The sequence below is a fragment of the Enhydra lutris genome, unplaced genomic scaffold (genome assembly GCF_002288905.1).
Source record: "Enhydra lutris kenyoni isolate GAN:26980312 unplaced genomic scaffold, ASM228890v2 scaffoldscaffold149, whole genome shotgun sequence".
Lineage (NCBI taxonomy): Eukaryota > Metazoa > Chordata > Mammalia > Carnivora > Mustelidae > Enhydra > Enhydra lutris.
Window position 1 is genome coordinate 118,350 of NW_019154233.1, and position 24,564 is coordinate 142,913.

The 24,564-nt window shown below is 36.8% G+C and overlaps 1 protein-coding gene across 2 annotated transcripts in view; it reads right to left on the reverse strand.

Annotated features, from left to right (window-relative positions):
- The window catches only part of LOC111140071 (RNA-binding motif, single-stranded-interacting protein 3), a 60,837-nt gene that overhangs the window by 35,185 nt on the left and 1,088 nt on the right, over window positions 1-24,564 (reverse strand). Inside the window, exon 2 of one of the 2 annotated variants that reach the window (XM_022492454.1) lies at window positions 17,688-17,735. The exons of the other annotated variant lie outside the window; for it this stretch is intronic. Coding sequence (XP_022348162.1) covers window positions 17,688-17,735 — 48 coding nt within the window. The remainder of the gene's footprint in view (window positions 1-17,687; window positions 17,736-24,564) is intronic. 2 annotated transcript variants of the gene reach the window in all.

The window sequence follows — 24,564 nt, forward strand, 5'->3', positions numbered from 1 at the left end:
GAGCTTCCCAAGGAAAGGTATTTTAGAAACTAGGCCTTATACACACTTACGCACTTTAACATCACATGGAATTAGTTCTTCAAAAGAAGGTGAAGCCTTAAATGGCTTGGGTGATAAGTACAAATGCCAGCGGTGGGAGTTTTAATGCAAACGGACATCTTATGCTATCAGCTAGGGGAAAATAATTCAATTGAATTTAGGGGATTAAAAAAAATCCTCAAATCTTGCCTAAACTCGCCAAGTTCAAGGCCATCAATCAAACATAATTTCCTAAAGGAATGAAAATAACAGGGCAGTTTTATCTGCATGAATGTTAAAAGAATAATAAAAAGTAAACCCAAATAGAATGGCTGCTTATTTTATAGTTAAGAAAAATCAAGAGGAAAAACATCACTTCGAGAGTAAGGAATTCAAGAAACTAAAACCCACTGATAGGAAAAATCAAAGAGAGAAGTTTTCAAAAGACAAATGGATATTTTCTCCTATGAATACTGTTAATCTTCAAGAAATTTCAATGTCATTTAGAAAACATTAGTTAAGTTCCTTATGGACTGCCAGGATAAATTAGGACAAAACACAATGAGAAAGAGAGACAGGGAAAGAGCAGAAACTTTCCTGCTACATGAAAAGGTGCCTGGTTTGATCATGGTTGAAAATCCTATTTAAGGGAAACCAGCCCTATGTCCACTGGCTGGCTGCCTTTCTTAAGTAAGCTCTTAATATAATAGTGCATCACTAATGGATTGGGCACAGTGCTTTTCCATCGCATTAATGAAAAAGAGCTAAAGACCATTACTTGTCCTGATTACCAGTCACAATGAGTATGGGGCACCTGGATGCATGTCTTTTGGACAATATGCAAAAGGTATGACACAGGCCATTGAAGAATTAACATACACACACACACAAATGAGGCAAAGACACTATGTCATTAAGACCAGTCAGTTTGCAGTGGTGTACATATGAGGGACCTGGGCAACAAAAAGGGTATGAAAGTACTTCCAGAAGGTGACTCTGGGGAATCAATTATAATGATGTTAGTAAGATAAATGAATATGATGGTTATCTAGGGAAGACAATTAACAAAATGAAATCTTCCAGATAAGCAGTATTGCTGAAGGGCAGTCATATTTCTAATAGACATTTTGTGGGTTTCCACCAACATTTTAAATTATTTCATTAAGACTTCATTCCTAATAATTACATTTCCTCCAATTTTTTTCACTTTTTCTTACACCTTCTTGTTCATGAGATTTTCCTATCCTGTTCAGAAAGCTCTCTGCATTTAGTCATTCATTCAAATTTCCAAAATTCTTGGGAATTCTATTTTTCTTTTACTATTTTAATTTTTTTTTAAGTTAAGTAAGCTTAGGATTATATAGGTGTATCTACCAAATCAGCATTCTTACATGTGAGCATCATTTATTCAACCAACAAATATTTATTAAACACCTACTTAGATGGTGCTGGGTAACAGGGAGGTAAGGTAAATATAAGTAGTCCCTGCTCTAAAGGAGTTTATAGTCTTGACCCAAGAGGGAAAGAAAGATAATTAAACAGAAAATGATGATTCAGCGTGTTAAATGTTATGATGAAGATACTCGAGGAACCTAAAAAATAAGAAAAATGCCATCTCTAAGACAAGATAGAAAGATGAAGGACACTTCTAAGAAAAAAAAAAAAGTCAGACATCCGAGACAATTCCTGGAAAACAACCCCGAATTAGCAAATTGAAGAGTAGAGGGAAAAGCATTAGACATCTGGACAGAGCATCCAGATGGACAGACAGCTCATAGTTACATTTCCACTTAGGCAAAGACCCTGGAAGCTTGGCCCATCCTGCAAATTGAAAGCAGTTATGCCTGGAGCACAGAAGTGGTGAGAGATGAGTGTGGAGAAGCAGACAGGGGGATCGTGAAGGACCTTGTAACAGGTGCCAAGTACTAAGGAGGGAGTTTTAAAGGTTGTTGAAGGACTTGAAGCAGTTTTAGAAAGATGACACTGGTGGTTGTTGAGGGAAGGGATTGTGGCGGCTTAAGACTTGAATCAGCAAGACCAGTCAGATAGATGCCCTCCTAATCCTGTCAAGGGACAACAGTTAATTAGAGTAACTCTGGGGGAAAAATTGTACTAAATTTCAGGCCTACTAGAGAAAATTCAGGCCTCTGACTAGCTTTGTATTGCCTTCACATTTGATCTTCCAAATTTATTTGGAGTAAAAGTCAACACTGAAGTCTGTCCTTGAGGGTGAGGTCTTATTTAAAGACTTTTATTTTCATCAAAAAGTTGAGCTTTAGTACAACAGGCCTAATCAGACTGGCACAGTTCTTGAACTCCAAAGCTCCAGGGACCTGCAATCTCAAGATGGGGTGGAGAGGTGGCGAGGAAAGTACTGTATTGTCAGGTGGAGTACAACAGGTGTTAGCAGAGGACTTTGAATTTTCAAACTAAAGTGACATCACATTTGGCTGTGAAAATTGGGAAGAGATTCATGGCAGAGACATTATTAAAGTTGAGTGAGATCTGACCAGCAGAAACTGCAGGTGTGGTGGAGAAGAAGTTCCAGTAGAAAGTCAGCACTGGCCAAGCAAGAAAGAAAGTGCTCATAGCCAAATACATCCTACAAATAACTGTGATCAGAGGAAGAACAGAATTATGGAGGGATATGGTAGGAAAAGCAGTTGGAAGAGTAGCTTGAGGATTATACCAGGGCAGTCTCGAACTCAAGGCTGGTAAGTCCTTCTTAACTCTTGTACCCGTTGAGCTGTGGCTCATGACTAAGAATATTATATATTAGGAGTCTCCACTCATTTATTTAATTATAGCTCAGCTTGCTCCCAAAAAGCCTTTAAGGCAGCTTCCAAAATTGTACAATATGTTGTAGTATCAAACAAGAGAGAAAAAAATGAGACAAAGGGAAAAAAATAAGATGAAGTCAGCAAGGCTAATAAAATATATGCCATTAAAATTCATCAGAGTTAGTTAGCAATGGATTACATGATACTGTGTCCATTAGGTAAGAAAATAAATCAAAGTAGAGAAGAAAAATTTGCAATATGGAGGCAAGAGAGACATTTCTCTCACAGGTCAGAAAAGACCAGATACTGTGTAGTCTAAGGAGCAAAAGATCTAAAGTAAGAAAAGTTGGTTTCCAAGGGCTATTATTATAGAGTCCTTCAAATCAGAGTGAATGGCATTGTGCCAATGCGTACTTGAGAAAAAGCTATTTTTCAGGGGGGCAGTGGGACACAGAATTCCAGGTAAGACAGCTTCTTCAGCTTAACCCAAGGTTATAATTTAGAATAACTAAGGAGAATGGATATATGGCATATTATCCAAATATTCCTCCAAAAATATTATTATCCTTTAGCCAAGGTTCTGAAATGTATGAGTGTTAGTGATTCTGGAATTGTACTTCTTGACAAGGACTTGGAATGTAGCTTTCTTTCCTGTTGGTAACACATAAATCCCAAAGCTGAACTTGGCATGGGATAGATAGTGTCAAATTGAAGAAGCTAAGAAGAATTTAAGAAAACCCACTCACTCCACCCAAAATAAACCTCTCACTATTTGGAAGTTAGCTGCAGGAAAGATAAGATTCTTCTCAGAATAAATTTAGGTCTGAACTCACACAGAGAACAATGAGCAATCACCATTGTGGTTCTACAGTATGAGGCAGTTTTTAACACCCATGTCCCTGTAGGGTAATCTCTGTAAGTCATCCATAGCTTTGAGTAGTGTTAACATCTCTGGTATGCACTGGCTTGCAAGTTTGACTGTTGCTGTTAGAAAAGTTGACTTTAGATTCAGAGATCTAATCTGTACCTTCTCTCTGGCAATAAAAGAATAGAGTAGGGATAGTCATTTATTAAGGTAACTCCCAATTGTTATGTTAAAATCATATCCTTGCAAATCATGTTAAAGTAAAATGTTAAGCTCAACGTTTATTCAGGCAGTTGTGTGAAGGCTGAATAAGAAAGGGAAAGGCCAAGTATTGACATTTCGATAATAAAATGAGAAGGTAACAGGGACCCAACCTGGACTGGAGTGATAGAATGGAATGGGATTAAAAAATGGAGAGCAGATTCAAAGTATATTGTGGAATAATAAAAAATAAAAAAAAAAAAAAAAAAAAGGAAAGCTGCATGTGGGGAAGAGAGAGCCAAAATGTCTAAATGTCTTGGAAGAAAAATGACTTGTCAATATATAAGAGATTTTCAATTCTACTCCAAGCTCAGTTGAGTATTAAATCATATGATTCTCACCCAAAAGGAAGAGCTATATATACTCCAAGCCACTGCCAAAGAACATAACAATCCTAAACTCATAGATACACTTAATTTTAAAAATCTTGTCTTAGAGAAATAGTACTGAAAATGGTTTGCTTGAATCCTAGGGAAGCCTGTGGGAGAAAGTAGACTGGGAGGAAAGATTATGAGTCTTGAATTGTGAACATGAAGCTTGGGCTTCAGTGGGCCAGCCAAGAGTGGGGGAATTGGAAGGGGGATGTTTGGGAGGTATCTAGAAACAGGGGCATGGACCTCAAGGAATGGAATGAGCAATAGAGATTTGGAGGCCATCTGCATGATGGCTAAAGCTGAGGAAGCAGATGACTTCACTGAGGAAGAGAGCAAAGAAAAACTAAGTGCCCTAACACTAGTACCCTGGAAAACAAATAGAATCCACAACTTTTGTTTTTGTTTTTGTTTGAGCAGAGGAAATGTCATCAATAGATAAGTATATGTTGAAGAAGGTGTGTGGGATCACTGCTAAGTAAGTTAAGACATGAAGACAAGAACATAGAAGGAAGGGTTAACATTGACAAAAAGAAGGCCATGACTGGACAAAATACAAAGGGATAGGAAGTGAGAAGGAATGAAGAAATAGACATTTGAAGTAAAGAGAAAACATTTGTGGGAGATCAGGTCAAATATGGTATCCATCTTCTCATAAAGGAGGAAGTAGCCATCTTCTTAGTATAAATGGCAAGACTTGTGTATGGAACTTGAGAAGGTTGAAAAGTTTAAAACAGCTGAAGGAGCATAAATATGAGTGGGGGATCCAGCTGATCTTGTAAAGAATCATTTTGTAGAGGACAGGGAAACTTCCTTACTGAATGGTTGTGACAATCAAATGTAACCAATCAATTCACATAAAGTACTTAGCACAGCACCTTAAACATAAAGTATTCTTTGTGCACAAAGATTCATTTTTGCACTAGCAGTACTTTTCATATACACTCAATGCTTATGATAAATAAAACACATTTTGACCTATCTCATGTTTGTATTGACCTTTTATCAAGGCCATTGAATGTTCTGTTATATTTTTATCAGGCAACATTATAATTGCCCTTTAGATAAGGAAAGAATTTATGGAAATCTTTCAAATGATCTTTAATTAGCTGGTAGCTATTAGCAAGGTCATAGTATTCCCAATTAAATAATTTTTAAGAGTTATCACCAATCATCAGACAAGAACAGTCGATGACTGGGGGATAAAGGAGAGAGGGAGGCAAGGGCATTTTGCAAACCTAAAAACAATTAAACACCTCCCTTTTCTGTCTAATGTGAGTGACTACAGCAGCATAACCAAAGACAACTCTAGCTTTGCTTTATTCCTCTCACTGACTAGATAATACTTACTAATACACCCAATCATTCAGTTGCCCCCACCCCCACTTCATGACAGCACCCAATGCAGAAACTACCACTTCCTGAAGCCCTTCCCAAAGTTATACTGTGACTGTGAGTCCCTCCAAAGTCCCTCTTATGAGATGCTCTCTGGTTCACCTGCAACTTCTCCCTTATTTTTCAAGCTAGTAAATCTAATTTTATTTGACTATAGTTGGTCTCTGGTCTTCTTTGACTAGTAGGCTTTAATTTTCCAGTACAAATATCTCAAAAACCTCAACAATTTTTTTTTTAAACCAACTCCACATATTTGATTTGCTAAAGTAACTGCTCAATTATGAATGAAATTCCCATTTCCTGAATCTGGAGTCCTGTGCTTTCCCAGATCTAAGTCTCTTGGGTGGACTGCTGGATGCAGAGCAGGCACATAAAGTAATTAAATTTATGCCTTATAGGGGCCTGCAATCCATTACCCTGAATCCAGCACGATTCTGCTGCCAACTGAAATATGTCCATTGCATGTAAATTAAAGGGCACCATCGGTTTAAAATCTTTTCAACTTTTTGTTTTTCATTTTTAAGGAAACTTGATGGGAAACTTGATTATTGTTTTTGATATGTAGTGTCTAGGTCAGATAGCTGATAGTTTTGCAATCAATATTGTATCAAAGCTAAATCACAGTGAATGCACCAAAGTGCACAGTTCAGACAAGTAAAAAAGGACTGGCCTGATAAGAAGTAATATACTGTTCATGATATATCTGACATCATCAAAATGAATAAAAGTTAGTGGTAGAAAAGAAGGACGTATAAGCAGCATCTTGGGTGGCAAGGGGACTTCGAAAATTATCACCATGATTTTGGGAGGAATAAATATTTTGTGATCTGCAACTTGGGAAAACAAATTATCCCCAAAAGCAGGAGATCTTATTTTAAATGCACATTTAAAGGTGTACATATAGGCACATATAAATATACATATATAATTGCAAATTTACATATATACATATCTAAAACTCATGGAAGTTAGACTTAATATCCACATGTAATTTAAGTATATTATATATGATCTCAATTTCAAACATATTTTATCAATTCCATAAACCACAAGAGACTGGAAGTCTCCCATTAAATAAACTGAGAAGATTTTAGGTTGTTCCAAGTGCTGCGTGCCACGGACACGACATATCATTTGAAATGTGATTTCAATATGGGCAGTGTTAGAAGCACTGGTCAGCTCGTTGTGGAGATGCACCATCTGGTAGGTGGATAATGAATTCACATAAAAAATTAAGACTGACTTCAGGCTACAGAATTGCTAAAAAATTCCACTTTTATCAAAGAAATAGGTTTCTTTTAATTCTACCATAAATACCATAGTGCTGAGATATAAGAATAGAAGTGGGGAAATTTTTAGAGGTCACCAGTGCTACCACTGCAACCAATCTAATCATGACAATCATCTTTATACTAACACACTCATGTTTTCTTGGTCTTTCAGTGTCTCCCCAGTATTAGATATAGTGAAAGACTATGCTGTTAACGTCTTAGCAAACGACACAAGCTGCAAAGCGACATTTCAAAGAACTTAGAAAAGAATAAAAAACACATATAATTACGTAACGCACGCTTGTTTAGCTTCACGTGCATGTCTAGGACTCAAAATTGTAACAGTAGCTCAATTTTGTCACCTTTTCCGCTTGACATTGTGAATATTATTTTCTCATGTTGTTACAAAAGCTTTAAATTTTATTTATTATATTAATTCAACTAATAATATTATCATAGTTCAGACAATAGGAAAGATAATATCATCAACTCCTTTAATATTACTTCCATTGTTCGATACTGGGTTTGGGAACTCTATTTTAAAATAGCATTGGTTCAGTCAATCTCTTACGGCAAATATAAGGCTGGCAATGCTTCAAAAAGTCCAACATACTTCCCGGAACGCAGGGCAACGAAAAGAAAAGGAAGCCTCCGTTATTTAATATCTATTATGACTCAGGCATATACTAAGTACTTTCAATAGGTTCTATCAATCCTCAGCTAAGTACACACAGAGAGCTGCTAATGCACTATCTGTACTTAAGGGGGGGGAAACTAAGCTTCAGAAAATTTAAGTAAAATTCATCTTGAAATAATTATTAAATAGTTAGACCAGGAATCACATAGCACCTTCTTGACTCTCAAAGTCATTTCTAATTATTATACCATCCTTTTTCCTATTCCGAGTTGCATATGTGTGAATAAATGAAAACTGCCTGCTGGCCAATTTTTTAGATCAGATCAACACATCATCACAATCATCTTTCATTTTATCTTGCCGCTGAGACTTGATAGCACACCAACTTCCCTGAGCCCATTAGCATTTTTTCATTTATGCTTTTTACCATAAAAATAAGAGCTTTTGTATTTCCAAGTGAAATCTATGAAGGGTTTAAATAATTAAGCACTACATTAAAAAGCACAATTAAAAACACCAGCAAATCAATGAAGAGTCCAGAGCAATCAAGAGAACATGCCACTGGGAACGTTTGCAATGCACAACATCTGACGCACAGCGTCCTGAAAGCCAAGGCCAAAAGGGAAATAGATTAAGTTATGTGTTTTAGAATGTCAGTTAAAAAGAAGGATATCCGCTCATCTGGAGAGAGATACTTGCCGAGGCACTGAACTCAGGCAGAAATTCATCACCGGCTTCTTTATACAGGGAACATTGGGTGAAATAATGGACAATTACTTCCACTGTAGTGTCTTTAGAAAGCTAGCGATGTGGTTTAAGTGTCTGTGTCATGTGTCACCCCTCTAAGAAAGAAGAGGTTAAAACATTACAGTTTAACTCTGAGAAAGCATTTCTATGGGGATGTGCAATCATACGGTTCAGGTATTTTGCTTTCTGATAAACTAATTTAACACAGAGTCTAGAGAAATGTTGGCTTGTCTGTCAGGCCATGTCTCTCCAGGATCAGATGTCTCAAGCCTGCCTCTGTCAAGTGCTGCACACGATAGTCAATTCAGGATTGGATTCTCTGGCGGGAACCTCCCGTGCCCACTTCGTGCTGTTGATTAAAAAGGGAACCATGTGCTTTCAGGACCAGATGTGCTGATTCCCGCACATGCAATTAGCTTCCTTTAATATTGAAACTCGTCTTGAAAATGCTCTCTCCCTTGGCTGCCATCACAGAGGTACTGCCCTTGGGGATGGTTGGGGTATTAAGAGATGCTATGTCCCTGATGCTGTGGAATGCCCTAGGCCCATGGCTGCCACTCATTGGAGGGATTCTGCTGCAAAGAAATAGGACCTTGGATGCTCCCTCTCCATGTCTTGTGCGTGCTGCCTCACCCAGGGAAATTTGCTCTGACCCCCAAATCCAGCCCTCCCAGGCCTGCCCTATGCAGTGTTAAGATTTTTTTTTTAATGATTTTATTTATTTATTTGACAGACAGAGATCACAAGTAGGCAGAGAGGCAGGCAGAGAGAGAGGGGGGAAGCAGGCTCCCCGCTGAGCAGAGAGCCTGATGCGGGGCTCAATCCCAGGACCCTGGAATCATGACCTGAGCCGAAGGCAGAGGCCTTAACCCACTGAGCCACCCAGGTGACCCTGCAGTGTTAAGTTTTTAGAGGAAACCAGGAAAGCTTCCCTTCACGTTGAGTGCAAGGCACAATATAGTACTCAGACATGTGGTTACCCAGGGGAAAATAGAATAGCTAGCTAGTACTGACAAATCAAGAATGATTCAGTGGACTCCAGTCAACCACAGTGGCCATGAGAATACCAGCCTAGGTGGTGTGACAAAGATGTAAAATATATTTTTTACTACAAATCCATTTGGATGACATAGCTCTTTTCTTTTCTATAAACTTCTAAAAGCACAGAATTCTAAAAGCTGTCAAAAGGATATTAAGCAGGATATATATTTAATTTTCCTGGTTGATAATTCCCCATTGCTGGTACATACAAATAAAGCCCAGGAAGTCCAGAGATGATGAGTATATGAAAATTTTTTTTAAAAATGTACTCAGAGTTTTAATACTTCAGATCCACAGACAATTATGCTGTATACACTAAAATATTAAGAAGTATCTCTCTCTGTCTTTATCTAAACCTCTCCCATGTCTGCCTTTCTGATATTCCATATGTCTTCAATGAAATAAAAAAACACAAAAATGCCAACTTTAAAATGAAATGTACTTCATGCTTATTTATAATGTCAGTACAGTATTTAACTTGGAATACTTGTGAAATGAATTGTTAAGAGCAGAGGTGGGCAAACTATATAACCCATAGACCAAATTCAGCATGTTGACATTTTTATAAATAAAGCTTTATTGGTATATAGCCATGATCATCCATTTATACAGTCTGTGGCTGTTTTTACCCCTAAGGCAGAGTTGAGTTGTTATGATACACTGTATGGCCATCAAAGCCTAAAATATTTATAGTATGGACTTTTACAGAAAAACTTGCCAGATTAGAAGATAAGACAAAAATTTTGCATCCTTGTATTCCAACTCCTTCCATACCCATCCCCCCCCCAAACTGGGCTACCTTAGTGATGTTTATGTATCAGAACCATTGACTGACATAAGCTCCCTTTAGTTATCAGTTACTTGAATAAAGCAATAAACCACTATGGCCCCACAGGAAAAGTCTTTAAGGCTTTATTTTTGTAATGTAGTGAACAATATAAATGCACTAGCAGGAGCACAATAACAGCATGCTCATGCCTATTTGTTAAACACTCATACAAAGTGTGTTCTGCAAACTGCTTTTATGATACCTGTCGCATGCTGTTATATGACAAGTCATTAGAGCACAGTGTTCTCTTGTTAGATTCTATGTTCCTTGAAGGAAATGGGTACATCTCTATTTTATATCATCCAGTCTTGGTTCTTTGTCGTACTCTAGGAGCTCATAAATATTAGTTGAATGAGTGAATAAGTAGAACAAAGTCTCCCTTATTAGAATTTATTGAAAAGAAACAATCAATTAGTACATTTAAACAAATGCAATTTTGTAATTAAAATAGATGAACAATATTTGAGCAAAGAAATGAAACCAATTTTCATGCATGGCTTGTAGAAACACATAACTCTGTGTCAGGTCTTTTACAGTAAATACAATTTAATGGCTAATTATTGCTAATTGGAGGTACTAATGGACCTAATTTTTAATTAAGAGATGGAAATCATTTGTAATTAGCTCATGGTATCCATGAAAACAAATTTTATTTAGAGCTTGAAAAATGGTTTTGTTCTTTCAAATACGCCCCTGTCCCCAATTAGGGGCTAGTTTTATAAAGTGATTCCCATCCCAGAAGAGGCAGGCTTCAACCAAATCCTTGGTAGACTATCACCAATTCCAAATTAATGCAATGCATTACTTTCTAATGCAAACTGATGTTACTGATTAGCACAGACAATGTGCAGCAAAAACAGCATACTATTTTCACAGTGAATTTGGTCTAAATGCAGGCAAGTACCCCTGTGAAGGACTTCATTCTTACAGCATGACTCCCTGGCTAGGAATCTCACACTCAAGTTCATATTTGACCACACTGAGTGTAGCTCTATGGTGATTTATATATGCCTTTCCTGTGAAGTCTCATTGTGAAGTTACCCTGATTACGTTGACTATTCTCAACCTGTTTTAGCTGGTGTGTAGAAAAGATATAACAGAAAATGCATATATGCTCCAGAAGTTCTATGGATTCCTGTAAATGCAGTTTTGGGCTCCTTTTTACCTTTTTCATTTTTCCCAAACACAGGTTCAAATTCTGAACTCTAAGGTTTTTAGAAAAGAAGAATGACTTTTGGTTCTACTTTGGTTTCCTGTCCATAGTAGTCTTTTGCTTGATTTTTTGATGATGCCCTTCATGGAAATTCAGCTCAGAGCAACTGAGATAAAAATCTGACAAAAATTATCAGTAGTTTTCCTTTGTTCCTTCCTCATAAAATCCAATTGTGAATAGAAAAAAATGATGTTTTACTTGCCATTTTTTTTTCATTGAAATTTGCCTAAATGGGAGCACCTTTTAAAAAATTATAATTGTTAGGGCAAAGAAACACTAAAAAGAGAATAGTTTCCTGTGATTTTGAATGGAAATATACAGGGCAGTTCCAGCCTTCTGTCTTCTGTCCTTGAAATAAGCTGGATGAGGTGTAGCAGAGACTTTGACAAGGAGAGATGAGTCCTGTGAAATAAATCTAGGACTCCATTTCCAAACTGTAGACAGTTCTTTTGGACCTCACCACTCTTGATTCTCTCATATTCTTCCAGAATTATTTAAAAAAAAAAAAGAATTCACATTTTAACTAATTACCTTAAACTTTTCCTAAGCAAAGTATCTCTTAAGCTAAAGCTGAGTGTTTGATGAGCTTACTCTACGTTATTCAAATTCACACTGAAGTGCCTATACAGCTGCTAAAGTAAAAAGTACAAGTTTGAGTCCTTATACTCCTAAAATCATTGGCAGTAGCATGGCAATACACAAATCAGGCCCTCAAAAACACTGATCTATGTTTCTGCCTTTAATTAGATCTATATTCCAAGTGTTCCGGAAAGAACTTCATTCTTAAAAATTCTAAGAGGAAAAGTCTTTAGTGTCTTTATAACATGTTCCAGAAATATGTCCTATCAGTGATTGGCTGACACCTTATTAACGTCAAAAAACAAATAAAACAAACAAACAAACAAACAGATCCAGACTTACAAAAATACCCACTTAAACAGTGGTCTCTTATGTCCATATTGCTTGATTTCTTTAACCTTTGGCACCTTCACCTCAAGTCCACCTTTGGCCACCTTCTTCATGACCTTGACTTTGCCAAGAAACAGTTCATTATCCATAATCTTAAACCCAAGTCTTTTCTGACCACTTCATATATCTCCTGGAGACCTCTGTTCTCTATATTCCCCGTTTCTCCCTCTCTCCCATCCCTATGGCCCACTTTTCTCTTTCTATTGATCTGGAAACTATGGTTTGTCACTTAATCACTCTCTTGCCAATACTGTCAGCACATATTGGCCTTTTTCTCACTCCAGTCAGTAAAACCTTAGCCCTGGATTAATCTACCTGTCTGCCTTCTTGGCTACTGATCACTACAGCAGAAAATCAAACATCCTCACATATTGGCAACACAAAAATCCATAATCTTTAGCTTCTAATGGATCTCCACTACTGCCCCTCAAACTTTGTATATATTGGTGGTTCGCTTTCTTACTTCACAGTTTTCCAAATCTCTTTAAATCCCTACTCATACCATTTCCTACTTGTTCTCAGAAGATGCCACTTAATACTTCACATAAAAACAAATAGTATTTATCTCATAATAATCCTTTAATATCCTATTCCTACATTGACAGACTTGTAAGTACATATATCAAGCCTTCCTCCTATCTTCCCACATTCCCACAAGAGATGTCTGCCTTCTTCAGTGACCTAGTTCTTTCACTCATGCCCTTTATAAGTGACATTTTCAAACTTTAGAATACTTTCCTGGCTCCTTTATGTCATGACCAAATATTTCCCATCTAAAAACATCTAAAAAAAAAAAATCAGAACATCAGTCAATTCCATTCTCCATTTGTTTTTAGTTTTATCTTGTCTACTCTTCTTCAAAGCCAAATCTGTTAAGTTTCTGGCACTTGCTGCATCTACTTCCATACAGGACATTCACTGTTTCTACCTTTCCCATCCAGTTGGCTAGTGACTTCCATGTAACTAAATCCAATGGCTTTCTTTTAAGGACTCATCTTACTGGAGAATCCTCTCTTGAAATGCATTCTTACTTTGGCTTTGTTTGAAACCTCATAATCTTGGTTTTCCTTCTATGTCTGTAGTTGTCTTTCTCAATCTTTATTTTGGACTTCTTTTTCTGCCCATTTTATATGTTTAAGGATCTGCCTACTTCTCTTCATTCTAAGAACATTCTCTGGGTAACATGACTTAATTCCATGGTGATATCTCTAAAATTCATCTCTAGCTAGCAGCTTCAGAATTCTACGTTCCAGACACACACATCCAAATATTTATTGATTATTTTGATTTGGATGCCTCACAGACATCCAAAGCTCAACACGTACAGTCCTGAACTTGGTCTCTTTCCTGCCAAACTTGATCCTCTGTCCTCTGGTTCAGATCACAGCAAATGACACCTCAGGCCACTGAGTTGCCAGAAACTTAAGGAACTACCTTTAACTCTTCTCTATCTTTCTGTTCTGACAGCCAGTCAGTTAATATATCGTAGGTTTGCATTGCATTCTCATTTCCACATCTTGAACAAATGCCGACTTCATTTTGGGCTCGTGTTCTTGAGTTCTGGTCCCCTTGTCTAACTTTATGTCTCTTTATGTCTCAATGTATTCACTAAACTGTATCCAGGGTCATGTCAGTCTCCAACTTAAAACCATTTAGCATTTACTGCCATCATGATAGACCTCAAGTAATCATATCTGTTTATTTTGCTCCAGCTTATTTCTCCAGGCCTGTTTTCTCCACTCCCAGTCTCTCTATATGTGTTTCTATGCCATTGGACCATTTATAGTTCCCTGAATTTTCTATGTCCTGCTACCCATGAGCCTTTATAATGCTGCCATCTTGGTCTGAAATTTTCCTTCTCCAACTTATTTTTTGCTTGACTAATCCCTAAATCTCTTATGTCTCCATTTAGAGGTTTCTTCCCCTTTTTCTGACTTCTCTGCTATATGTTGATTTTTTTTTTCTTTTTGCCATCATAGCACCTTGTAACAAGAATGACTAGTATAGCTATTGCTAATAACACTTGAACACTTATTTTATGCCAGGATCTGTTCTAAGTGGGCTATATATTTTTTAAAAAGATATTATTTATTTATTTTATTTTAGAAAGAGAGAGTGTGGGTGCATTGGGGGAGGGGCAGAGGGAGAGGGTGAGAGAGTATTAAGCAGATTCCACACCCAGTGCGGAGCCAAACTCTGGGCTTGATCTCACAACCCTCAGAATTTTCACCTGAGCTGAAAACAAAAGTCAGATATTTAACCAGCTGAATCACCCAGGTGCCCCATGGGCTAATATATCTTAACACCTCTAATACAACAACTTTATGAGATAATTTTTACTATTTTCTCAGATAACTAATATAAGCAAATTTCCCAAGTTTCTAGAACTTGTGACATAAGTAGATTCTGAATTTAGGCACCTTATTGAAAAATTTATAAACTTAAACATCATAAATTTGTCTACATAGAAACACTTTGATACTGTGTCATAATCACCTGTTTGTACCTGAATTCCTAATTCAACCTTAGGTTTTTAGAAGGAAGTTGTATATCTAGCACCCAACACAATGATGGCTATATGATATGTTTCCAATAAATACTATTTGAGTAAATAAAAGAACAAAGTGACTTGTGACTCAAAGATGAGCCTTTGCCTAAAATCAAATTTACACTGACCTAACCTCGGTGCCTGTATTGTGACATTTCGTCCCAAGAATGCCAAGTGACTTGCTATCATCTAATCACCTCATACACCTTTATTTCTAAGAGTTTACATATCCTGTCCCAAGAATGCCAAGTGACTTGCTATCATCTAATCACCTCATACACCTTTATTTCTAAGAGTTTACATATCCTGTCCCATTCCCATTATGTACCTTACCCATTCTTGCCCAACCGCTAACATCTTATCATCCTTCCAAATCCAGCTCAGAATTTACTTCATTCCTGATCTTATTAGATTCTAGATTTTAGTTCCTTCATACATTATATATTTAAACATCATAAACAATGACAATAAGAAGAACAACATTAAATTAGACCATGGTATTTTTTAACATTGGTCTATTTTCTACTCATCTTTGTATTCCAAGTACTTGCGTGTAGTGCCTAGCACTCAGAAGGTGTTCAATAAATATTTGATGGGTTGATCGAATGATATTAGGTTGGGTTATGTCTCTGTAGATTACCAACCAGACATCTTGAACTCAGGTGCATTATGACAGTTTTGTCAGCTTCAACACTGGCAAAGAATTTATTATTATTTGGTCAAGGGTTGGGCAAAGGATACGCTATTTTTCAGAAGTCATTCAAGTTGTGCCCACCAGGACAATTAACACACTTCTGGAAGGTAAGTAGTCTATTTTCATTTAGCTATAGATCAAATATGCCAAAGACGTCTGTGCAAATTCGTAATATGTCAAACCACCAATCCAAACTTGTATGGGGGAAGGGACTGTAACACTCCCATCCTGCCCCCATCTATTTTTTCTGTTACTTCCATATTAGTCCCTTCTTTTGTACTCTACAGCTGGGATAGTAACACTTTTTTTTTTTTCCTAGTGATATCATACTTGGCTTTTCTAACTATTCTATGTGATTATTGTTTTTGTTCCTTAAGCACACACAAAATTGCTGGGTTAAGTTTCTCCAAGCACTACTTTGACCAAGTAATTTCTCTGCTGAAGAACTTTTAGTGGTACCTGTCTGTCTATGGAACTAGGTGAGAGCTCCAAGCAGCCAGATGTCCTGCCTCAATTGATTTGTGTAAGAGCCCTACCTATGACTGTTATCTAGCAAATGCTTTTGATGTTTCCTTGTTGTTGTTTTTGTTAATTTCGTTCTTGAAAGTGAAATCATACAACTTAGTTGAAGGCAAGTTCCAGTTTTTGTCTTCCACTATGATTAATATTGGTGAATTATCAAGAGTGGAAGCCACATATTTTAAAAAGTCAAGGCTGTATGCATTGAATGCAATATCTTCCCTTTCCAAGCATCACATATCCTAAATGAAATAGGCATGTTAAGCTATGACCGGTAATACACTTTGGGAAAGATCAGTGATATTTTAATTAATGACAATTTATAGAGTTTTCAAGAGGACCAAAGTGACTTCACAGCTGAGAGCTAACTGATTGTTTCTCAACTGAACTTTTAAGATGCGTATTCAGCCATGAGCATAATTAAACAAGTCCACAAGACATGAGAAACGGATTACTCTTCAGATGCTGGGTCAGGCAAACCAGGTGGTCAAGAACACAGTGTTCTCTGCTTGAAAACCACCGTTCAGTTGCCAGACTTTACTGCCCCTTGGGCTCTTTCATTCTATTTCTGGCCTTTGTCTCTTGCTCTGTCACACCAATGTCCTTCTTGGTTTAGATTTTATGTCCTCATCATCTAACACATCAAAGGATCAAAGAGTTCAAAGCTCCTCAGGCTGCCAGTATTTTATTTAGTTAAAAAAGTCAACAAGAATGAAAAATCGTGCCCATTTTCCTCTTTGCAAGAAATCAAAATTCGAAATTAAAGTGAAAGCACAGAGGATCTGTGCCATTCCAAATAAAAACCAACCTCTTCATATATATATATACCCCTTACAAAGTGTACCACTGAATTTTACAAAACAATTTAAATGTTGCTAATTAAAATCCTCAAGATGCTAATGCATTCTCAAATCAATCTCTGCCACTTTGTTGTACAAATGGAACACTGGCAGCTTCTCTTCCAACATTCAAAATACCATTTATAGAACAAATTTGAACTTTCAATTCATTCAACAAACAATTATATCAAGAACCTACTATGTGTCGGACACTACGCTGGGTGTTGCGCAAGCAAAATGGAATGACTTTCTGATTTCAGAAGAATTCTGGTCTCTAAAGCAGTGCTTCTCAAACTAGTTTTTATTAATCCATGCCCTCTTTTGATAAACATAAATATCCTTCTCCCACTTCCCAGAAATTCTGATGAATCCTTCTCACACTGAGAATCACTGATACACAGAACATAGACTCTATTTTCTGTGTATTCTTCACAAACCAAATATCTTTGAGCTTTCATATTTTATTTCAAGAGCAACATACTCATGTTCCATATGCAAAACTAGATTGGAGTATTAAAGATAAACTTTTTTGAACCACATATGCTATCCCACTGTCAGTCCCAGAACTGAAATTCAAATTCCTATACCCAGCCCTATTGAGAATCACTGCTTTAAAGAGTTTTGGAGAAAACCAGGCAACCTCCATCTCTCCCCTCCAATCAAATCTTAAAGGAATTAGAATTTTCCTACCTGACACAACAGCTGGTGGAGTATCATAATCCTGTCTTGGGACTGAATCTTTGAATGAAAAGAGCATGAGAAAGAATGCAATGAAGTACAAAAGAAAATAAAATAGAATCTTAGCTCTAAAACGTGGAAGTGCCCACTGTATGTCATATGGTTGCCTAAACACCCTGCCTTCAAATGCTCAAGGCACTATGACCCCTAGTTGACAGTTGATACAACGGTCCCCAGTATTGCCACAGGGTATATGTTGTGAGGCCCCCGTGTGACCTGCTAGGGCAGTACATTCTATCCTAGGATTCTGTCATCTTCCTCACTCTGTCATCATTTTGGCCCCTCTTGGGAGAATCGCTGTGAAATTTTTACACATGTTCTAAAAGACAGCCCATCTGGAAGGGGCCCAAAACACAATGTGAAACGAAATTCTGGAGAACAAAAGAAAGAACTAAAATTTTAAAAGAGATAAATAAAAAATGTGCATATTCCCACACTCTATGGAGACTGATACATTTCTGAAATCAGAATTTTGTTAGTAATCACTCAGCCCTGGCTCTGATCCCAGTGGCTGTTGGGCAAGGCCAAGAAGCTTTGTGGGCTAAAATGATGAGAGCAGAGATAAACAGAGCAGAATCTATTCAACAGATGATTGCTGTCTTTTTCCAAAGTGTCATAGCCTTGGAAGGGGCAAATAGTAGAGAAAGGTTAATTTAAACTACGTGACATCCATTTCCAAATTTCAGGTTATGTGAAACCAAATATATCTGCTTTTTTAAAAGATGAAACTTCGGCTTAATCTAATTCCTTTAGTCAAGGATCTTAAAAAGGAAAGTGGGACATGGCCTATGGCCCAAGGCCCCCCTTCTAAAAATGGAAAGTGCTCATCTAGCCCTAATTTCCCTTAGAGGGGCAAACTGTGTAAAAGGGACCAGATAGTACTCACATTCAAATAAACTGCCAAAACATGATTAAATAGATGATTTTCTGTGACCCTTACTCTAGACACATGACCATCATTCATTCCATTTTAAAAACAAAAACCTCAAACTTCATTTTCCCACCTCTTTGATAACTGAATTTGGACTATCATAAATGTCTCCATTTAATCTCCTAGCCCTAAAATGATGATGTTAATCCCTCTCTCATGAGCAAATGGCATGTGAGAAGACAGATTAAGACTTGGACATTGCAAGGCACTTTGACCAGCAAAACCCAACATGCATCAAAGATTCAAATGCAAATAAACCTTGGACATGAGTTATTTGGTGTCTCAAAACAGGTATGTGAATGTGAGTTCATTGTAATCCCAAATCGAGAATAAGTAGAATCATTTTTAAAGGAACTTCAAACATTTTATTAATAGTGATAGTATTTCCTAGTACCTTAAAAACTTCAATCACATATTATTGCTACAAATAAAAAAATTGATTTTATGACCCTGTCACTAGTCATTTCCCAAGAATATATTTATAACATTTAAAAATAAATCACAAAAGTAAATCATGCTCATTGTTGAATACTTGGACAATGTAGAAAAGGGTAATGATTAAAATAAAAATTATCTCCAATCTCATCATCTGGAAATAACCACACTTATTTTGTATTTCTTATAGCCTTATTGCATAATTTTTTTTCATAGTTGATACTGTATTTCCACATGTGCAAATTTATATCCTGCTCTTTTGATTTAATATAATAAATAATCTTTTTCCTATTTTAAACTCATAACTTCATGCTGCCTCACATTCTGGTTTATGAATGGATTATAATTTATTCAATCATTCTTCTTTATTAGCCATTATAAAGAACACAGGGCTGGATATTTCTGAGGCTTAAAGGCTTTTCTGTTATTTAGAATATCTCTATAAAATAGCTTCTCAAAACTCTAACTGCGTGGTGAATTGGCAGAGCTGTTTTGAAGTGTCTTGACTTGCTATTCAACTGACATTTTTACAAATTTAGATTTCTATCATCCCACTGTCAATGATTGAGAATGTTTATTTCTTCACACCTTCATCAGCGATGTGTTTTATTTTGATAACTTCATTCGATGGGTTATGTGTATATGTCCATGTAAGTATTTGATTAAATTACTGTTTCCTTAATTACTTTTTTTATATGTGTTTTGGCATCCTGCTCATCCTTTATTACCTATCCGTTCATGTGCTTTGGTATTTTATCTATTGGGGCTTTTGTACTCTGTTGTAACATATTTCAATTCAGAATCCATTTCTTAAGCAGCAAAAGCTTAATATTTGCAGATAAACTTTCCTAATAATAGGATCTCACTTAATGCCTACTTACTGTTTATAAGACTACCGTCAAAGTTCATTATCTTACACTAAGACTAAATAAATTTTTAAGAACTATTTCCCTTTTTCTATATTTTATTTCTTGTGTTTGTCTATTTTTAATTAATTGATACATTTTCCTGAAAGTATACTCATTACCAGTTATGAATTTGTAATACTAGTTCCTAATCCTGAGTCCACTTAACATCTTATGTTGCTTTTTTTTTATCACTGTCAATCTTAATACTCATATTCATAGCTAATACTTGAGGAAAGAAAATCTCCAGGCAAAACGAATAGTTCAGGATTTTCACCTGACACTGTCAGAATTTTATAGCATTAAAAATGGAATGGTGTGACTGAAAAATGTAGAGAACCATGGTGAACAAATGGACTACAATTAGAAGATTATCTTTGTGTGTGGCTATGGTTACACCATGGGACTCCAGTGATGTCACAAATCACCAGTGGATTCGAGAGCACAAACAGAACTGCAGATAAGGAGCATGCAGAACAAAAACTTTTTATTTCTTTGAACAGATTCTGGTGACATTGTAAGCCACTGGTGACCACCAACTGAACAAATGAAAAGGAGATAAGAAACTTGTCAAACAAGATTGTCATGCAGTTTGGATGTTCTCATAACACAGTAAAATCCCCAGTGGTTTCTGCTAAAGCTTACAATGGAGTGATAAGAAATTATGGATAATGGTGCTTTGGTTCTACAGAGGGAATCCTACGACAAAAATAAATAAATAAATAAATAAAAGCAGTAAAGTTAGAAAATTCTTCAAGGTCAGCAGAGTCCTGGGATAGAAGTTATACTGCTTGCATACAATTCATTTCTCCTAAGGCCTGCAGATTCTGCCCAGCTTAAAAATGGGCAAAGAATTCAACAATAAACATTTGAGTTTGCAAATAGTAGACAAAGGTTAGTCAAACTACATGGTACCCATTTCAAAATTTGGAATTATAGGGGCTCAAATATATCTAATTTTATGACAATAAAAAAGAGGCTTTGGCTTAATATACTTCTTGATCCCAGGGATCTCAGAAAGCAAAGTGGGACATGACCTGTTCCCCTTTCTAGAAATGGAAAATTCTAATCTGGCTCCACCCCATATCAACTCTGATCCCTGCCTACTAGGATTATTCACTGGATCTCTCTCTGCCCTGCCTTTGGGACATGTTTCTGGCATTGAGGTTCCCGTGTTAATCTAGAGTTGTCACTGCTCACACCTTGTCTTGCAGAGTTTCTGTGAGCTCAGACATCTGAAAGCCTCTAAGAAGTTACAGGTAAGAAAGACACATGGTCAGATAATTTTAAATTGACTGGCATTCATGTGGCAACATGGTAGAAAATGAATTGGAGCAAGCTAAGGGCAGTTAGGAGACTATTACAATTAATCAAATGAGGCCCAGGGTAGAGACTCTAGAAACGTGGAGGAAGGGATGTAGTTGACAAACGTCTATGGACAGAACTGGTGGATCTTGAATAGTTGCATCGTGGTGAGGGAAAAGGAAAGAGTTGAGATTGAGTCCTAAGTGTAGCATTGGACTGCCTGGGCAAATGGTCATGGGATTAGTTGGAGAAGAAATAAGGAGCAGAAACACGGAAGAGGAAGAGGGTCAGTGGAAAGGAAGTTCGGGAAACTCATGAGGTTAGTTTGGGTTGTACTGACTTTGAGATGTTGGAAGGAGATTTACATGGAGCTATTTAGCAAGTTGTTGGTTAAGTGATTTTTAAAAAGTCTAAGATGAGGTTAGCACTGAGGACTCAGTTTTAGGGGTCTTCAGCATAGAAGGCAGAGTTCAAAACCATGAAAGTGGATGAGGTTGCTTAAGGAAATCATGTATGAATGAGAAGTTAAAAATGAAACCCTGGCTTAGCAGCCTATAGAAGCAAAGAAGAAGCAATAGCCAGAGACATCAGAGGAGAACCAGGAAAACCTTGGGCAGGAGTCACAAACTGAGAGCACTTAGGACAAACTGGGACTGATATTCAAATACAGGGAGATTGCCTGTTAAAGTGCAAATATTTAGCTTAGCTTAAAAAAATGGGAAGGTGAGGCCACCTTAAGTCAGTATAACCATATAGCAATAGCTTTCTGGAGTTGAGCCGGGGCTGCCTTCCTTAGACAAGGCTGCCAAGGTACCCCTTCTCCCTATGATTGATTCATCTAACACTCAGACAGAGCTGTTACTATTATTGCATGAAAATATCTCTCATTTAAGATATAATCTCCAATATCATGTGTACCTATATTACATGACTATGTTTGTGACATGATAAATCTAGACCAAATTTGACATGTTTCCAGGCTGTCTTGCTTGATCTCCCATCAGCTTTATTCATTAATGTGACTTAGCTGGCTTCTCTGGACTTTTGGGTTTACCATCCTGAGAAAGTTAGAAGCTAAGGAAATAGAAACTTGAGAAAAATAATTTATGCCAAATGAAACAGAGTGGGCCGGAGACTTGTACTACGACCTTGATAATGTTCTATATCCCTTCTGGCGACCCAGACTGAATGGCCACATTAATGAACATAATGGCCACATTATGAAGCCACTTGAGGTAGAGGGATAAAGGCAGCTCATTTGATAAGCATCTAGCGGGTGTCGCACATGGTTTTAGGTATGTTATGTATATCATTCCATTTAACACACCACCACTGGGATATACGTATTATTTTCCTCCTTGGTAAAAGAGGAAATCAAAATTCAGAGAGTTAAGTAACCTGTCTAATACACCATAGCTAGTAAGGGGCAGAGCCTGGCTTTGAACTCAGGTTTAATTCTAATGCCCACTGTTCTTTCCATGATACCAAGCCACCTTCCCAGCAATAGATAAAGCAATGGAAAAGATGCAGTAAGGTGGAGAAGTTTGATTAAAAGAATCCATTTCAATTGCATAATAGCCACTACACATGCCAATCAAAAATTCAGATAAAAGGAATCTCTGATGGTATATCAAAGTGTAAGAGTGACAGTTTGAGAAAAAAGTATAGCCATATTCTGGACACCGCTAAACGTCAACAAAGTAATAGTGTTCTCTCTCTGGCTTTCCAGAACCTTATGGAATTTTAACCCTTGGTAAAACATCAATTTACACAAAGCTTATGATGTGCCTAAGCATTATTCATTATAAATGTGAAGCAGGAAAAGAATGAAAAAAAAATTAGAAGAAATTTGGTGTTAAAAATGAGCCACCTGCTTAAAACTCTCTAAGAAAGGGAAGGAGTATATATAATTTTTGAGTAACTTGACTATTATTAGCTGGGCAAAAATTATGATCTCATATAAATGCGTTCTTATTGAAATGCTTAAATACTAATCATAATATATGTTATTGAATCAGCCACTATTGTAATTCTGAAACTGTTCTATATATTTTAGCTTATTTTTCAGTTCTCTAAAGGATTCAGTCATATTCTTAATTAACTTAGCTCTTGTATTTTTTTCTAGTTGGCAAATCTGAATTTCAGCAAGTCAGCTGGTTTTGTTTTTGATTCAACTAAGTAGGATTTATAAAGTGTTTCTTTCTAGACTTTCTAGATTTTCTAGATGTTTGTATTGTAAGTCATCCTCTCCTTGGATTCTAGATTGCCGTTCAACACAGTAAGATTGAATTACTTCACTTGTTCAGAATTTATCATCTTTTAAGGAGAGAAAGGCTGATATGAAGGGAAATCAACAGCGTAGACATGAGAAACTTCAGTTTCTCCCAATGAACTTGGGACTTGCTTTGTTAGTAAATGAGGGAAGTGACTAAATGTTTATGTAAATTACATGACTATGTTTGTGACATGAGTAAATATAGACCAAATTTGGTGATATATTTCCAGGGTTTATTAGTTGTCGTCAAGATTGGCCCCTGATTTGTGAATGACCTGGGAATGACATATTAGCTGAAATGGAAAAGGATCTGGGAAAAGAAAACCAGGCTCAGGTGTATTATGTTACTAGATCTAGATCTGCAGGTGCATACATAAAGCCACCTTTCCATACACATTCCTAAAAACTATCTCCCTGATGAAAATTAACTGTACCACAGTGTAGAGTTAAATATAGTCTTAGACATGACTTGAAAGTCTAGATCAGAGACCTAAAAAATTATTGGATCCAGCCCCTGCTTTCAGACAGGTAAGGTATCATCAACTGCTTTTTATAAGTTCAGCGACTGAGGTCTTCAGGTAAGTACTCTTTATTGAAACAATGGGACTCTTTCCATCAGGCATATGGATTTTCTTCCTATTTAGAGCAGACTTTTCTGGCCTCAGTGGACATGTCAGAAACTTCTTGTACTCAAAAAAGCCCATGAGTTGATACATTTATGTGGCAAGCAAGCCATTGCTTTAAGGTAAAATTTCTGATATAGAGCTAGTGTCCTCAGTGTACATAGATATTTAGAGATGATGTCAGACTACCTGTGAAGAATCACACAAGTGGCAACTATGAGACATACAGGCTTAAAGTCATAGAGGTGGATAGTGAAAGAGCCCCCATATAGCATCACGGCTCACTACTCAACCAGACAGAGAGGGGAACAGACTGGAAGAGATTATTTTCCCAAAGACAGAGCGAAAGAACAGT